At 40.2% G+C, this 16,826-nt stretch overlaps 1 protein-coding gene across 1 annotated transcript in view; it reads left to right on the forward strand.

Moving 5' to 3' along the window:
• Positions 1 to 16,826, forward strand: part of LHX4 (LIM homeobox 4) — a 51,319-nt gene that overhangs the window by 20,011 nt on the left and 14,482 nt on the right. The window contains exon 2 of the mRNA XM_081945983.1: positions 2,040 to 2,211. Coding sequence (XP_081802109.1) covers positions 2,147 to 2,211 — 65 coding nt within the window. The 5' untranslated portion in view covers positions 2,040 to 2,146. The remainder of the gene's footprint in view (positions 1 to 2,039; positions 2,212 to 16,826) is intronic.

Genomic DNA, 16,826 nt, shown 5'->3' on the forward strand with positions numbered 1-16,826 from the left:
ACTTAGTGTGCTATTCTTTCCAAACAATTTCTTGCTAGCTTTTAGTGACAGAAATCAGTCAGACAGAAATTAGCAGGTGAAGTTTCCTGGGGTATAAAAATGATTGTAGTAGAACTGTCATTTATTAAATGTCTGGATTCCACAGTTTGACACAAGGAATTGTGCCAAAAGGAAGGGAGGGAGGATATTTGAATTTGGAAAGGATTTTTAAAGGAGGATGTTTAGTATAGTCACTACAACTAATCCTTCAGAGTAGACTGATCAATATGGTAGAAAGAAGGAACAAAAAAACCCCATCTCTTAGTAATATGAAGATCTTACATTGCGAAAATAGAAAACCTCTGAAAAAAGAGTTATCGTGACAATATTAAAATCCTAAAGCCTTTAAAAGCAATAGTTTCATTTTCATTGAATCAACATGGTTTCCCCCCTAGTTTCTTTTAAGCATTTTCTAGTTTAGAAAACTAAGAATCTGCATATTTTTACAATGCTGCACAGCCTTAATGGCCAGCAGAGACCATAAAGCTGGGTGTTATGCTGTGAATCATTTTGTCTGGCTACTGTTTTAATCAAGATTTGATAAAATATTTGCCCACAGTTCCATATGATAAGAAAAACAGAAATGATTTTAGATGGCAAGAAACTGAAACAGTCCAAACTGTAATGTTAGATTTCTATTGAATTTTAGTCATGATCCAAAATGATAACAATGTGTTTTGGAAGTTTCTGAATATTCTTAATAAACATGGTTTGCCTTGGCAGAAATCTGAACATCCCAGCTTTAATTTCAGAAAGGAAATCACAAACAAAATTCGGGGAAAAGGAACATAGATCCTACATGAGTTTCTTGTTCCTGCTTATTATGTGCTTTTCAGTTTTACCCTGGCCTTGATGTCTTGCTCTTTAATTTTTGTGAGCTGCATCAATACATAACACATCATCCTACATTTGACAATTTGACTACAGAATTTGGGCTTTTCTAGCTGCAGAGCCTAAAATGGTTAAAAATTACCAATGGTTTATGGATGAATAGATAATAGAACTTGTATTCGGTCTTACATTGGGTAAGGCTAAATATAAGTAGTCCTCAACTTACGACTACAATTACGCCCAAAATTTCTGTTGTTAAGTGAGACATTTGTTAAGTTAATTTTGTCCCATTTTATGACTTTCTTGCCACAGTTGTTAAGTGAATCACCACTGTTGATAATTTAGTATCCTGGTGGTTAAGTGAATCTGGCTTCCCCATTGACTTTGCTTATCAGAAGGTGCAAAAGGTGATCATATCACCTCGGGACACAGCAACGGTCTTAAATATGAACTAGTGGCCAATCATCCGAATTTTGATCATGTGATCTTGGGGATGCTGCAAAAGTCGTAACTGTAGAAAAATCTTCACAAATCACATTTTTTCAGTCCCATTGTAGCTTTGAACGGTCATTAAAGAACTGTTGTAAGTCGAGGAGTACCTGTAAATGAATTTCAGACTGAACCTGGATTATAAAAGTTTCCAAGCTTTTTAAATGATACAAAACAAACAAGATGTTGACTTTAAACAGGCCAGATTTGTTTGCAAAGAATAGAAGCCTTTGGATCTTCTCCAGTCATAATATTATACTAGAATCGACATGGAAATGATGGTGAGGGAAGTGGTGGCATGGAATTGTTGCTGCTTAGAATTTAATAGCAGCAAGTGGGACTGATAAGAACTGGAGGAAACCAACTTCTTTCATTTTTCTCCTTGTTAAAAATGGACTTTCCACGTGATCTTCAGCTTCATGTTCCTGCAGGTTCCCCTCACTGGGGAAAAATGTGGGAAAGAGAATCTTAAGTTGGAAAAAATAAAACAGGGTTAAACTTACAACCTCATTCCCATGTGCTTCAAGTACCTTCTTCATATTTAGGTGTGCACAACTAAATTCCTCCCCCCCTCCAGTCTCCTCCACCAATCAGATCTGCCTGCTCGCTGCAGTCTTTTCAAGCTTTGCAGAAATGTTTGTTGTTTGTTGCTGATATTGTTCTTGTTCTTCCTTTGCCAGAGATCCCCCAGTGTGCTGGTTGCAACCAGCATATCTTGGATAAGTTCATCCTGAAAGTCCTTGATCGACACTGGCACGGCTCCTGCCTCAAGTGTGCAGATTGCCAGATGCAGCTGGCAGAACGTTGCTTTTCCAGATCTGGAAGTGTCTATTGCAAGGAAGACTTTTTCAAGTAGGTACAGAATAGCTATCCAAGATGCCTTGGAAGGCTTGCAGGACTACTGTCTGGCCATGGGCAATGGCCTGAAATGCCCTTGTTTTGGGGAGGTGGCAAGGGGGTAATTGAGGGTTGTTAAAAGGGCGAGCTAAAAAGAGGCTAATTTAAGTGTCTGCAGTCCTAACATGGCATTGCCTCTGGCAAACTATGCTGATGACTGAAATCAGACTTCCCAGATCTTTTGAAAATACTATTGCTATAAGATGTTTTTTAAATTATTCATAATCTCTTATCCTGATGCTATGATGACTTCTATATGTAATGCTATTTTGGAAGGGTATTCTTAACACAATATAACCTATGGACTTCAGCCAAGAATATCTATTCCAGTCTTATATTGGGAATGTATTTGATTTAGATTCTCTAGTCAACATTTTCTTGGTGTTGGTTATTCAGGCTGTAATTCCATGTGCCTTTCAATTCCATTTAATTCTGTTGCTTTTTTCTGTACTGACCCATATAGGATTCCTTTATCAAGGTCCCACAATCTTATTCCTTTCAGGTAGAGTCCCTTAGGATGCTTGGACCATCTGCTTGGTCTTCTGGTGCTAATTCCCAAATAAGCCTAGAGCTGGGGAGAGGAGGAGGCAGGCAGGGGAGAGGCCAGGAATAATGTCCGTTCATAAGTCACAAGCCCTGCATTGGAAGGGGAACAGTAACTCTAACAGAGAGCAAAAAACTTAGAGCAAACATCCCACTCGGAGAAAGCTTAATCCAAGACATCCTCCAGCGTTTACCAAACCCTTTTGCATTGAAAATGAATTGTTTTGAATGTAATAATTTGTTAATCAAACCCTGATTTACTTTGTGCAGCTGCTTTGCCCCCAGGGGACAATCTAGGCATGAGAGGAGTTGGCTGGAAGAAAGGCATGGCCTCTGAGATCAGTGCCAAGGAACTCAGTGGCCTTGATAGCTTGGCAGGCAGCCAGAGCGGTTCTAGGACTGGCAGGGAGAAAAAAAAAGTAGCTAATGTATGTCCACTTTGAAATCAGAGGGGGAAAGGCCACCTAATCTACTTAGTTATTTAGATGGACAATCCCAGTTATTAACATTTTGGGTCTCGGTATTTAATATTTATTGGAATATAAATTAACAGAAAATAAATACTAGTTCACTAATTATTCCATCTGTAATGTAAATAAACGTTTCTAGCCTGCCACTAGTAAATAACTAGTGACTTCAGAATTAATTGTTTACAAAGGTAGGCTAGAAATATTTGATTATTTTACAGAACTGCAGAAAAAAATAATGTGTGTGCTTAGGTTTTGTTCTGTGTTAGTGACGCATTGCTATCAATCTGTCATAATCCAGATTATTTATTTGCATAATTTATATCCTGCCCAAGTCTACAAGCCTTGAGCAGCTCACATAAAAACATCGTAAATATCATAAAACAATCAATTTAAAACAACAGGGATCATTAAAGTAGCACAGCACATCTAACAAAACAGCCCTCCTGAATTCTAAAAGCGCCAGCACCATATATAAGATTTTATAGCTCAAAACCAACATTGAGACATGGAAGCATCCTGGAAAAGCTGTTGATCCTTTATCCCTCTGTGCTGAAAGCTCAGTTGGAGAACCATGCCTTAGAAAGACCCAGAATTGCATACTTACATGAACATAACTCTTGTAAAAGTTATGTATATGTTTGCATTTATCAGATATTCTTGCATCTGCTAATCTTGGGGAGGTCCAATGGCTCATAGAAATCTTATTCTTCAGCATCAAAATGCACCTGTGGCCAAAGTTTTCTTAAAACCTTTTCCTCTGTGATCACTTCCAGTCACTAAAGAGAAAGACTTGCTTTTAAAAAACAGACAGTGAAAATATTCAGGGAACTATCCTTGCTATGCACCAGAGCAAAGTCTAGACATGGGTGATGATTCACAGTAGCCTTCCCTCTGGAAGTCTCCTGCACATGGGTTATGATTGCTGCACATGGGTGATGATTCACAGTACCCTTCCCTCTGGAAGTCTCCTACTTGCCCAGTTTGCTCCAGGTATGAATCTAGAAAGAGAAATGCTCTTGTAAAGTAGATTCCCAAGTACACGAAACATACATATTGCTGGCCAGGTGATTTATATCTGTAGGGTAGAGCCAGCCCAGCTCAGTATACAGGTGAAAGGAAAGTGTAATCCAGGAAATGATGCCCCCTCCTCTCTTTTCCATTATTTGGCTGTATTGCTTGATATCAAAAGCATCTGCCTGACAACCTTCCCTCCCTCCCTTGCCATTAGCAAGGGAAGAACATGTGACTGAGGAGATGCTAAATGCAGAGAGTCTTTGAAGTCATCATGTAGAGTTGGTGGTTGCATGTATGCAGGGGATTAGAGAAATTAGAGTGTGTGTGTGTGTTTGTGTGTGCGTGTGTTGGTCATGTGACTGGGTGGGCCTGGCCAACTTGGAAAATGTGGTGAAACTCACTTAATAATGCCCTTGCTTAGCAACCAAAATTTTGGGCTCAATTGTGGTCATAAGTTCTCTTTCTTTCTTTCTTTCTTTCTTTCTTTCTTTCTTTCTTTCTTTCTTTCTTTCCTTCCTTCCTTCCTTCCTTCCTTCCTTCCTTCTTTCCTTCTTTCCTTCTTTCCTTCCTTCCTTCCTTTTGTCTCTCTCTCTTTTTCTTTCTTTCTTTCTCTTTCCTTCTTTCTCTTTCTCTCTTTCTATCTTTGTCTCTCCCTCTTTTTTTCTCTCACTCTCGCTCCTTCCTTCCTTCCTTCCTTCCTTCCTTCCTTCCTTCCTTCCTTCCTTCCTTCCTTGTGTGTATCTCTCCCACTTTCTTCCTTCTCCCTTTCTGCCTTCCTTCCTTCCTTCCTTCCTTCCTTCCTTCCTTCCTTCCTTCCTTCCTTCCTTTCTCTCTTTCTCTCTCTCTCACACACGTACATCCCTTCCAATTATTTTCGTAGATATATTCTATGTATGAACTAAAACCGGTGCCCAATAAATCCTATGATCAGATATCTGTGTCCTACAAGCCAATTCACAGAGCCCCCAATTCAGCCTCTTACCGCTCTGGGGGTTAACTGAATATGATTAGTCGCTCTGTTATCTCTTGGCCTTGATTCCGGCCTTTTTAGTAGAGGGGCAGAGAGGGCTAATTTCAAACTGCTTTTTTTCCTTTTGCCGAAGCCAGATTTCTCTGCCGCTCGGCGGGTGACCTGGTGGGTGTCTGAAGGTGTTGCGCCCATCATGGAAGGCACGCATGTTACACACAAACACAGATACACCTACTACGCTTGCCGCAATGCAGGGGGCATATGTAAGGGGGACTGGATCAACTGGGAGTCTGGCAAAAAAGAAGCCTCTGTTTCTCCACTCACAGAGGAAGGAGGCGGGGATGATGACCACTGTTGCCCCTGCAGCCCGAAGGCTGCGGAGAAACAGAGGCTTCATTTTTGCCAGCCTCCCAGCTGATCCAGTCTCCCTTAAATATGCAGGGTGTGTGTGTGTGTGTGTGTGTGTGTGTGTGTGTGTGTGAGAGAGAGAGAGAGAGAGAGAGAGAGAGAGAGAGAGAGAGAGAGAGACAGCCGCCTTGTTTCCTCACCTCCTGTTCTTTCTTTGGCTGTTGGACAAGCCCACGTGGCGTACACTCCCTTGTCTTTGACAGCCGCCTCATTTCCAATGGGGGGGGGGAATCCATGCATGGGCTTGTCCAACAGCTGAATCCTCGCCTCCTGTTCCTTCTTCGGCTGTTGGACAAGCCCACGTGGCATGCACTCCCTTCTCTTTGACAGCCACCTCGTTTCCAATGGGGCGGGAAATCCATGCAGAGGGAGGAAAAACGCATGGACTCCCCTCCCTCCATTAGAAACGAGACAGCTGTCAAAGAGAAGGGAGCGCACGCCACATGGACTTCTCCCAATCCTTCGCTCCGGCAAAGGAAGTGGGTGGGCAGGGCAAGCCTGGTGCAGACAGGCGGGGCGAGCGAGCGGCGACTGGGCAGGTGGGCAGGTGGAGTGAGCAGGGGGGCCAGGCCAGGGGCAGGAGCGTTCCGGTATCGGGCCTCTGGAAGATCAGGTACAGGAAGGCACACTAAATTTCACCATCCGGTATGCCTGTACCGGTGCGTACTGGCTGAAACCCACCGCTGGTTTGTGTGGATTAATAGTTCTCTGCAGATTTATAGAGTATCATGATGATGATGATGCTTTCAAGATGCAGTTTTTAGGGTTGTTGAAGGGATGGTTGCAGTAAAAAAGAAGGTATTTCTAATATGACTGATTAGCTTGATCAATATGGTTAAACATGAGGTGGCAGCATCTGGAAATGGGAGACTAAGCATACCAGGTAGACTAGTGTCACTTTGGAGTTCTCTCTTACAACCTTTTTACTATATGTGCATCTGCTTATTAACAGCAGGGGACTTTATTAACTGCAGAGGGTCTTTCAGCTACCGCAGCATAGCAGCATAGAGGCATGCCATCATCCCCACCATTTCATTCTGCTGGCATTGTGTAGGACAGGTCCAACAATTGGGCAAGGAGTGGGAAGACGATTGTACATGCAAAATGCCTTAATGGAAGTGCCTGTTGCAGTCACAGGAATTCAGAGAGCCTGTTGGATACACTGCAAGCAAGGGGTAGATTGCCCTAGAAGAGAAGAGGAGGAACATGTGCGTATGAGAAGGCAAGCGAGGGATCTCCAGAAGGAAGATCTAAAACACAAGTGAAAAAAGGGAACGGAGTGCATATGCTTCCCCCCTTGTATTTAGGGACCCTGGTAGTAAATAAACAGGATGTACAACAGAGGTGGGTTGCTCCCGGTTTGGCCCAGTTTGGCTGAACCGGTAGTGGAATTCAGACCTGGGTTTCAGAACTAACAGTGACCCAGGCCTGCTATGCCCCCGAACCGGTTCCCTCGCCACCACTGAGCCACTGCCATTTTGGTTTTTAGTGATTGTGCGTGCGCAGTTCACTGTAAATTGTTCTGCGCATGCGTGAAGAACAATTTACATTGAACAGCGCAGGTTCGTGCTTTGCATGCAGGTTGCGAACTGGTAGTAAAACCAGCAGCAAACCACCCCTGATGTGCATTTTATGTACTATACAATACAATACAATAGTAGAGTTGGAAGTGACCTTGGAGGCCTTCTAGTCCAACCCCCTGCCTAGGCAGGAAACCCTACACCACTTCAGACAAATGGCTATCCAACATCTTCTTAAAGACTTCCAGTGTTGGGGCATTCACAACTTCTGGAGGCAAGCTGTTCCACTGATTAATTGTTCTAACTGTCAGGAAATTTCTCCTCAGTTCTAAGTTGCTTCTCTCCTTGATTAGTTTCCATCCATTGCTTCTTGTTCTACCCTCAGGTGCTTTAGAGAATAGTTTGACTCCCTCTTCTTTGTGGCAACCCCTGAGATATTGGAACACTGCTATCATGTCTCCCCTAGTCCTTCTTTCTCTTAAGCTAAACATACCCAGTTCCTGCAACCGTTCTTCATATGTTTTAGTCTCCAGTCACCTAATCACCTTTGTTGCTCTTCTCTGCACTCTTTCTAGAGTCTGTTTGACAATGGAGCTGGTTCTGGGTTTGTGAGCTGAATCCCCCAGAGATTTTCCAAGCAGAAATTCTTGTAACTCTTGGATTATTTACTCATCAAGCCTACTGCCAACCCAAAGGGGGAGTCCTCCCTCCCTTTTAAGCCATCTAAGTAAGCCACTCTTACCCTTGCTCCACCATTCCATAATGTGCTCATTATGTTCCTCTGCTAAGCTATAGTGCTTGCTGTAAATCTTTAGGCCTTTTCCCCCTCTTCCTGGGTCAAATTTGTAAAATGCTTCTCAACTCCTAACATATAAACTCCCTGAGTTTTGCATCACATGGACACAGCAGCCAATTTTTGATCTGGCATTTCTTGCACAAAACCTCATGTCTTACTTCTTCATCTCTTGTTCATGAGTTTTGCCATGAATAACCTTACTGCCATGAAGAAGTCATTTCCTCCTTCTCATTCCTCCTTGTCTCTCCCTCCTTCCTGCCATACCCAAAGTTGAGGTTTTACATATGCTTCGGTCTCTTCCCCTAATACAGGGGTCCTTAAACTTTTTAAACAGGGGGTCAAATCACGGTCACTCAGACTGTTGGGGGCTGGATCAGCTGGGTGGGCGTGGCTAGGTGGTCATGTGACTGGGTGAGTATAGATAAGTCATGTGACTAAATGGGCATGGCCTATTTAACAGTCCATTGAACAATGCACACAAATTAAACTTTAATTTGTTTTGCTCCTGGGGGTGTTTTATTTGCTTTTGTTTGCATGTTGCCCTTTTGGTTGCCTTTTTTAAAATTCAGTTTTGCAGCAATTCTTCTTAACCCCAAGGAGCTTGAGAAATCTCTCTCTTCTCTCTCTCTCTCTCTTTTTTCTCTCTCTCCCTCTCTCTGTCTCTCTCTCTCTCTCTTTCTCTCTCTCTCCCTCTCTCTCTCTTTCTCTCTCTGTCTGTCTGTCTGTCTCTCTCTCTCTCTCTCTCTCTCTATCTTCTGGAGGCGGGGGAGGTGAAAAATGGGCCATTTTGCCCATTTTTTTGGCCTCCTGGGACTTCTGTATGCCCTGCTTTCCACCTCCTCTGCCTCCAGAAGGTCTCTGCAGGCCAAAATTGTCGGCTTTACCTTTCAGTTCCAGTCCGTAGGGCTCGCAAAGGTAAGTCCTACGCTCGGCCAAAGGGTGGGCGGGGCGATGTGAGCAGGGCAGCTTCGTGGTCCTGTGTGGGCTAGATTAATGGCTTTGGCGGGCCGCATGTGGCCTGCGGGCCATAGTTTGAGCATCCATGCTTTAATAGATTCCCATTGCAGTATTCTTTTTATTTCTCCTAGCTATTTCATCCATGCTTGGCCTCACTGTGGTCAAGCTCTTGCTTACATCAATCAATATCTCTAGGTTTGGGTGGACCCACAACTCCACATATATTTATTTATTTTTCAAATGTTTAAGTTTTATTTCTCCTTCTCAGTTGTATGGATCACCTCCCCTTTTGAATATAAGGCCCCAATTCATATATCTTTGTAGGATTTTCAGTGGTCTTGTGAAAAACTACCTTATTTCCCGTAATTTCTATATTTATTTCTCCTTGTTTATCTATGCATATATCTATCTATCATTTTCCTCTGTCCTGCCTCCCTGGGTACCCAAATTCTTAACATCCAAATTATTTCCTTGCTTTTCATAGCAATCCCTAAATGAGTGAAATTGCCCCAATTTCAGTCATTTTTCCCAACTTTACTACAACTTCTTGGTTAAATTCACTGTTAATACATACATCCTTAGTTATTTACCTACTTATTTATTGACTTCCTAATGACAAAACACTATCGGCCTTGAGTTCAAAGAAACAATACACATGAATAAAAGAAGGAGACATGGAAACCAAACCACTCTGCAAATTCAGGCCCACTTTCCTTAAAGGAATCTCTGTTTCAGAGATTCCATTAAGGTGTAACATGTGCAGCCTTTATGTCTGTTTGCAAGGGTCTTCCATAAAATGCCTTTACATATGGCTGCAGGTAATATTTTTCTGTGGGAGTCTATAGCTTTTTAATCCAGCAGTTAATATCCCACTCATTTTATCAGTTATTTGGATCTCTCTGGAGAATGAGAATGGAAGTAGAAAAAAATGGATGCTTGATTTGCTGAGCATAACTGCATGTTTTCTTTTAGTTAAAACCTCTCTAATGGCATTACATAAGCCAGTTTTAAAGGAAGTAATGGCTCTTGTGTGGGCACCAGTCAGCATAAGCTTTAGAGCCAATTCCGTATTTAATTCAATGGAATAATATTGTTGGATAAATAAGCATTAAATTGTCATGAAAAATGAAATGTATATAGGAAAGGGTGAAAATGGTTAAAGCTGACAAAGTTTTTTTTACAAATACAGGTACAACTATTGGTACAACTCTCTATTGTTGAAATGTTCCCTTTATCTGGTTCATCTTGTCAAGCTTTCTTTGATATACTATCTGGCTATTTCCTGACCTTATGTATAGCAATAAAATATTCTAATATTCTTCAGCAGATGTAGAATGTCGATTCAGGACCCCCCCCTCTTCCCTATAGTGATAGAACCTATCCTTGTGACTTGAGTGCTTTTGAAATTTTGCAGTACATCTTGCTTTATTGTCCCTTTTCTAAGGACCTAATGTTACCTCTGATTAGGAATATTGTTGGGACTTGATGAATTTTCCATTGACTGTTGAGGGTATGAAAATGTTTTGAATTTAGTTTTGCCCTATTCGAGTTTGAAACAGTTGTTTTCAATTTAGTATGGGTTATTTGAATAATCTTGGAAGCATTTCAATCTTGAAGCAACTGCTTGAAGCTCAAAACACTTCCAGAAAGGTAGGAACATCGTGTTTGGAATTCAAAATTATTGTTTCAAGGTGCAAAATAGGGCATTTTAAATTCAGAACTGTTTGAAACAAGAGCATTTTGTACATCATTATTTGATACCTTCTAAATGACCGAAAACTAAATACCATGTCACACTCCAAACTGCTAGATTTTCTTAGTCCAAATTGCTAGGTTTTGTTACTTATTTGTTAGCAAGTAAAATATGGCTGCATATATATCAGAAATCAGAGTCTCCTGCTTATAATATTATTTACCATAAAGTTAATATGTAACACATATCCTAAAACAAATGTATTCAACTTAATCCACCACTAGCAGTGAAACTGCTTTGCATTTATTTCTGCTTCCTATATTAATCCATACCTTGCACAAATGACAGGTTTATCCATGCAAAGCTATCATATAGCAACTTAAATCTTAGAAGGATGTGTATATGCGCTTTTCTTGCTTATTTATTAAACATATTTTGAAAAATGAGGGTTAAAGTTGGGACCTTCTGCACAGCAGGCATTTTCTTTGCCACAGAATGAGAACAGGCTATTCTTTTGTTAGCAAACAAAAATGTTATGAAGGATGTATACTAAGGAGATCTTATATATCACATGGATCCGAGTGGAGGTGTTGCATGCCTATAGGATTAGGATGAAAGAGAGATCATGCAAATTTATCTCCACATACTGCACAGTATCAAATGACAGAAGTTACAATTATTCATGTGCATGTTTCAAGGTGAGCAACCTCTCTTCCAACACCCCAAAATTCAGAAACAAAATGGTTGATTTTCCAAGATGCAATCCCCACTTTTAAAATATCAGTTTTATTATATTTTATATAATAGGAAATAAACATGAACAAATATATGAAGATTAACAATTTCTCACTTTGTTAAAGACAAGGGCAGGTGTGGGAACCAGAAGGAACCGGATGCAAACTGGTCCTGTTCCCGCACCAAAGTCCCACGAAATAGCTTAATATATACCCAGATTTTTATTATTTTGTGTGGGGAGAATTGCTAATGGTGGAAATGAGAATGGTTTCCTTCCAAGATTTCTCCTGCTCCCATTCCCACTGCTAAAAGGCTAACAGGATAGATAGGGAATGAGAAAGTATGAAAGTGGTAGCCCAACATATCTCACATATTTTTTTTGAAAAAGCTGTTTTAGAAAGGTTATCACACAGTGGACTTCACGGTACTGACATTTCCCTGTGAAAAGCAGTCTATGCTCAGATGCTTGACTTGTGTGTAGTTTATTAGAGTTAGTATGTGTGTGTTATTTTCAAAATGAATTGAGAGTTCTGAAGTTCTTAATTGATTGCGTGCATTCAAGACTAGATTTGCCAGACTGATATAGCTGTTTTCAATTATATTCATTAATCTCGTCAGCCTGTTGGGTTTTACAGCAAAACAAAACAAAAGTTTATGTAAAATTTTTAAAATTTGCTTTACATTAACATCTGCAACGGTATGCGGGAATGATCTTGGGAAATAGGAAGAAGAGACACATATTGAACAACATGTAAAAGATTTCTCAGCTCATAAAAGGAGAGGAGAGGATATGGGAAGCATTTCAGAAGAGACCATCCCTAGTTTTCTAGAGAGTAAAATAAGGGAGGTGGAAATACTTTCAGTCTTGCAAGATTCTCTTAATGTAATCTTACAGTAAAGATAAGAGCGAATACATAGGGTGGTACTTCTTTGGTGGACTATCTTGATGGCCTAATCCTCATATATTGTTTGCATAGTGTTTCAAAAAAGTGAGCAAACGTTGTCCTGAGGAATTTAAATCAGACATGAAATGGAAAGAAAAACGAGAGGAAACAAGATGCAATGATCCCAAGACATGAATTTAAGCTTCTAGTATGTGTCCTACATTATATGTATATCAGCAGTATGGTGTAGAGCTCAATGCTTTGTGAAGAGTCCTTTTGAGCAACACAATTGAACCAGTATATCTGATACCCTGCAAATTCATTGGCTGCTGAACATTAGTATTACAGCTAACCATTCCCTTTCAGGGGCCTGGCTATTACTATATTACCCAGAGGGGTATTTGCTGGGGGAGGAATTGAATGAATTTTCCATGTTAATGTGTTTATGTCACCATATATCCTATTATTAATTTGCCTTTTAAAAACTGATTGATGTGATTTCCAGTGGTTGCTGCTCCTGCCCAAAATAACAAATGGTATTATTTACTTAGCCACATTTTCTGACGGTTGATAGGCTCTGACAGATGCCATTAAAAGACATGTTTTTTACAAGAGCCGAACATTTTTCACACCATGTGAATGGAAGCAAAAAAATGTATTAAAATGTAATCATGGAGCCTGGAGTTTCTGGCTATCCAGGTAGGAAGGGCTCTACTAAATCAGTGGGTTTGAGGCTTAGATGAGGAAATAGATATTGGACTGTGGAAAGTCTAGATTGATACCGCCAGCTGTAAAAAAAAGGTCTTAATTATAAAGTATGTTAGTCAATAATGTGAAATGAGGCAGCAGAAATGCATGCAAGATGCAAGGCTTATGAAATGTTAACTGCCTTTGGTTTCAGGACAACGGACAGCAACCTGGTAGTGACAGTTTTTTTTTTAATGAGATCCCAATTGTCTTAATGCAAACTCTTTTCTCTTCATGTGCTTTAGCTCGATGGAAAGTAGCTGGCTTTAGAAAATAATCCAAATTTATTAAAGGAAGAGGAAAACTTATTTTATTGTATAAACAAAAGTGTGTCAAATGTCTGGATTAATGTCACTGTTGGTGATGCTTTTGATGAGTCTTGCCTGAGAGATCAGTTTTTCTGTTTATGCAGAAAAGCTCCTACGATAATCTCTCATATCATAAACTTATCATTCAATCAGTGCACATTTCCTTTGCCTGATAGTGAGCATGGTCACTTCTGTGTTCTTGTGTACATTGGGTTGGCTCCAAATAGGCTGTTTCTAGAAAGAAAGGCGCTCAAATCCAGTAGAAGTTCTTTGCTGGAAGAACAATAGGGCAGCACTCCTTGCCAATTTATCTACTTTGCTCAGCACAAAATTTTTCCAACACAAAGGCAACTCCACTACACACTGATTGATTGATTAGTGTCATCAAGTCACTTTTTACTCCTAGCAATCATACATATAGACTGTCTCCATGACAACCTGTCCCCAATCTGATCATTCAAGTCTTCTAACAGTGCACTCACTGCTATTGTTCATCCTCCATGCTGTTGGTCACCCTCTTCTCTTTCCTTCTACCTTTGCTAGCATTAGATTCCTCTTCTATTTGGAACATATTATATGAAGACCTAACTCTCTGGAGTTAGTCTTCATATAACATGACCAAAATAGAATAATTTGAACCCTTGTGTCTTGAGTAAAAAAATGGGTTGATTTGTTTCATGATAGGTGTGTTTTTTTTCTTGGCTGTACACAGTATTCCCCAACCCTAACGTTCAAAAACTGAGAGATATTGCACATATCTCTAAAATTTGCTTTATGGAGTAACCTTAAAATCCATTATTAGGAGAGCAAATGAAGACATCTATGTAGTATTAAAACTTCCATTTCCATAACCTTTAACTGGACAGAATAGTCCATCATAGGGCAACAAGATAGACTAACTTACAAAATGCATCCAAAATCTGGGTTTCATGACTTCTTAGGGAATAAAATTTGGGAAAGTTATTGGTGTTTCAGTGGTGCCAGGCTGCTGCTGCTTCAAAAATGCAGGCTACTGCTGTGGTCATGGGATGCTCATTTTGAAGGTTCCAGGTTCCCAGCTACTCTCTTGCAACCCTTTGGTCATTCCCCCAGCTAGCAACAGACACTGACTTGCCTGCTGGGAAGGAGAGGGAAGATAAGGAAAGGAAAGAGGGAAAGTAGGAAGAAAGGAGGGAAGGAAGGAAAGGAAAGATGGAAAGTAGGGAGAAGGGAAGGAAGGAAGAAACAGTAAGGAAAGAATGAAGGGAGGCAGAGAAAAAAGAAGGGAGGAAGGATAGAAAGAAGGAAATAATAGTGAGGAGAGGAAAAAAAGGACAGGAAGGGAGAAAGGAAACAGCAAGGAGGAAGGAAGAGGGAAGGAGGAGGAAGATTTCTGATGCTTCCTATCAGCTTCCCACAAGGAAATCCATTGTCTTGTTTTCTAACTAGCTGCTCTAACAGAAATATTCAATGCAACAGTAGGTCTGTATTCACTTAAGGTTGTTCAGTTTTGGAAATCAGTGCCAGAGAACTGTGCTTCAGAGCATGCAAGGAGGTGGAATTAGCACCTGTGTATAACTCCTTAAAACAACCCCATGTCTTCCTGGGATCTTACAACTGCTCTGAAGGCTGCTACATTCAGCCCGTGTCTTTTGGGATCAGATTTGTAACACTGCATAGTCTGGCACAGGTTTGGAATTATTTTGAGTAACAGTATAATTATTGAAAAGTTCAGACATTTGCTCTATTATCTGTGTAAGTTATTGTAGGAAACATGTGGCCCTTGACCACTAAATTATTAAGCATCTCTTTTGTATAGATTAAATGATCAGTTTCCACCCTCTTGTTCAGTAGCTGAAATGATTGTCATGTATTGGATGACTAATAGGAATTAGAAGACAAATTTCTACAAATACATTTTAGGCTTTTTTCTTTGTCTTTGAAAACAAGCAATCTGCAAATTGGGAAAGCAAGCTGTAATATTAAGGTGCTGTCTTGGTGAACCAAAATGCTAATCTCCTTTTCTGGCATTTAAAATAAGCACAGCTCTTTAATGTGACTTTATGGTATCCCAAGAACTTTTGTCCATCGCTAATGGGGGTGGGGGAGAAAGACATTGCAGCTGCATGTAACCCACACATTAAACAGATTAAGTCCATGCTTCTCTAGGGAGGGTCTGGCAGGCATGAACATTGCAAATTGAACTGCATGTTGTTGTTTTTTTAAGGAGCATGCCTCCACTATTTTAAGTGTAGATTTGAAAACAAGCAGAGACAAAGTGCTAGTTCCTATAGCAAATAGACCATTAGGGAATCGGATTAGCTTGGTTAGACTATTTAGAAAGGCCGTGGAGAAAACATTTGAATGTACTTCAAATAATTAATTATTCACTCTTCATCTTGGCTATCTTAAATTTTCTGGCTTTGGAGACCAATAGATTAGTCCTCTACAGAAGATGAGAGGCACACATATAGCTGATTGCAGGTTGAGAAAAGGATAGATGTTATAATCCACCAAGTGTCACCTCTGAGTGGTTGGCTATATAAATTTGTTAAACAAACAAGCAAATACATGGGATGGGGTGGCATGGCATTGTTTAGAGGACACAAATATGTAGATTCTTTCTTTTAATGGTCCTGCCTTTCGTTCGAATGCATTGATCTCATGGCTTTTGGTTCCTTGCCTGGAGATATTGCTCTCTGCTTCTTGAATTCATAACAAAGTTGTCCTCATCCATAACTTAATTCTGAATAAAAAGGCTACTGGATAACCAGCAACTTGCTTTCCCACCTGCAGTTCCAATTCTGCATCAGCCTAGACTAGATAGCTAATGATGAGGCAATGCTGTGCTAATTAAGTATTGACTAGGAAATCTCTGACTGATGCAGCTCAACAGCCTCCCTAACTGATCTGACTGTCCATTATAATAGTGGAGAACCCATATTTGGTCATTCTGAAGGACTTCAACATTGACACCGAGAGAACCTTTGTCTGAGTTGGTTCAAAATTTCATGGTCTCATTAAAACCAATAAAACTGCCTCAATTTGTCCTCAGACCGGTGCACAGGACAGAGCATACTTTGGGTTAGTCTTTTCTTGTAAGCTGTGAGGAAGTTGTGCAACCTAGATATATTAAAGACTAAAGTTGGTGAACATGGTGACGTATCAGTAGCTGTCTGTAAAATAAGGCCTATTAAAATATTTGTTTTTAGATTAACAAAATTTGATGGAATGCTCTGTTAGAATTTCTAATGCCAAGGAGCAATTTGATCAGCAAAATTACGTTAATTTGTTTGTCAATTGAGCTTATATTCTGAGTTATACTGTAGAAATGTTTTTCTTATCTGACAATGATTTACTGCGCATGTTTTCATAATACGTCACACATTCTTGTATTTTCCTTCTGATATTTTGTTCGCCTGCCGGAGGAGGTGGGCAACAATTGCTCTTGCCAAAATGTAAGGTTTAGATAATAAGGTTTTATTTTTATTTCATATTAAAGTTGTTTTCATTAGAACATGTTCTCGGGTTTTATTTATTGCTCAT

The sequence above is a fragment of the Natrix helvetica genome (genome assembly GCF_964273705.1).
Source record: "Natrix helvetica genome assembly, chromosome: 3".
In the NCBI taxonomy this organism is placed as follows: domain Eukaryota; kingdom Metazoa; phylum Chordata; class Lepidosauria; order Squamata; family Natricidae; genus Natrix; species Natrix helvetica.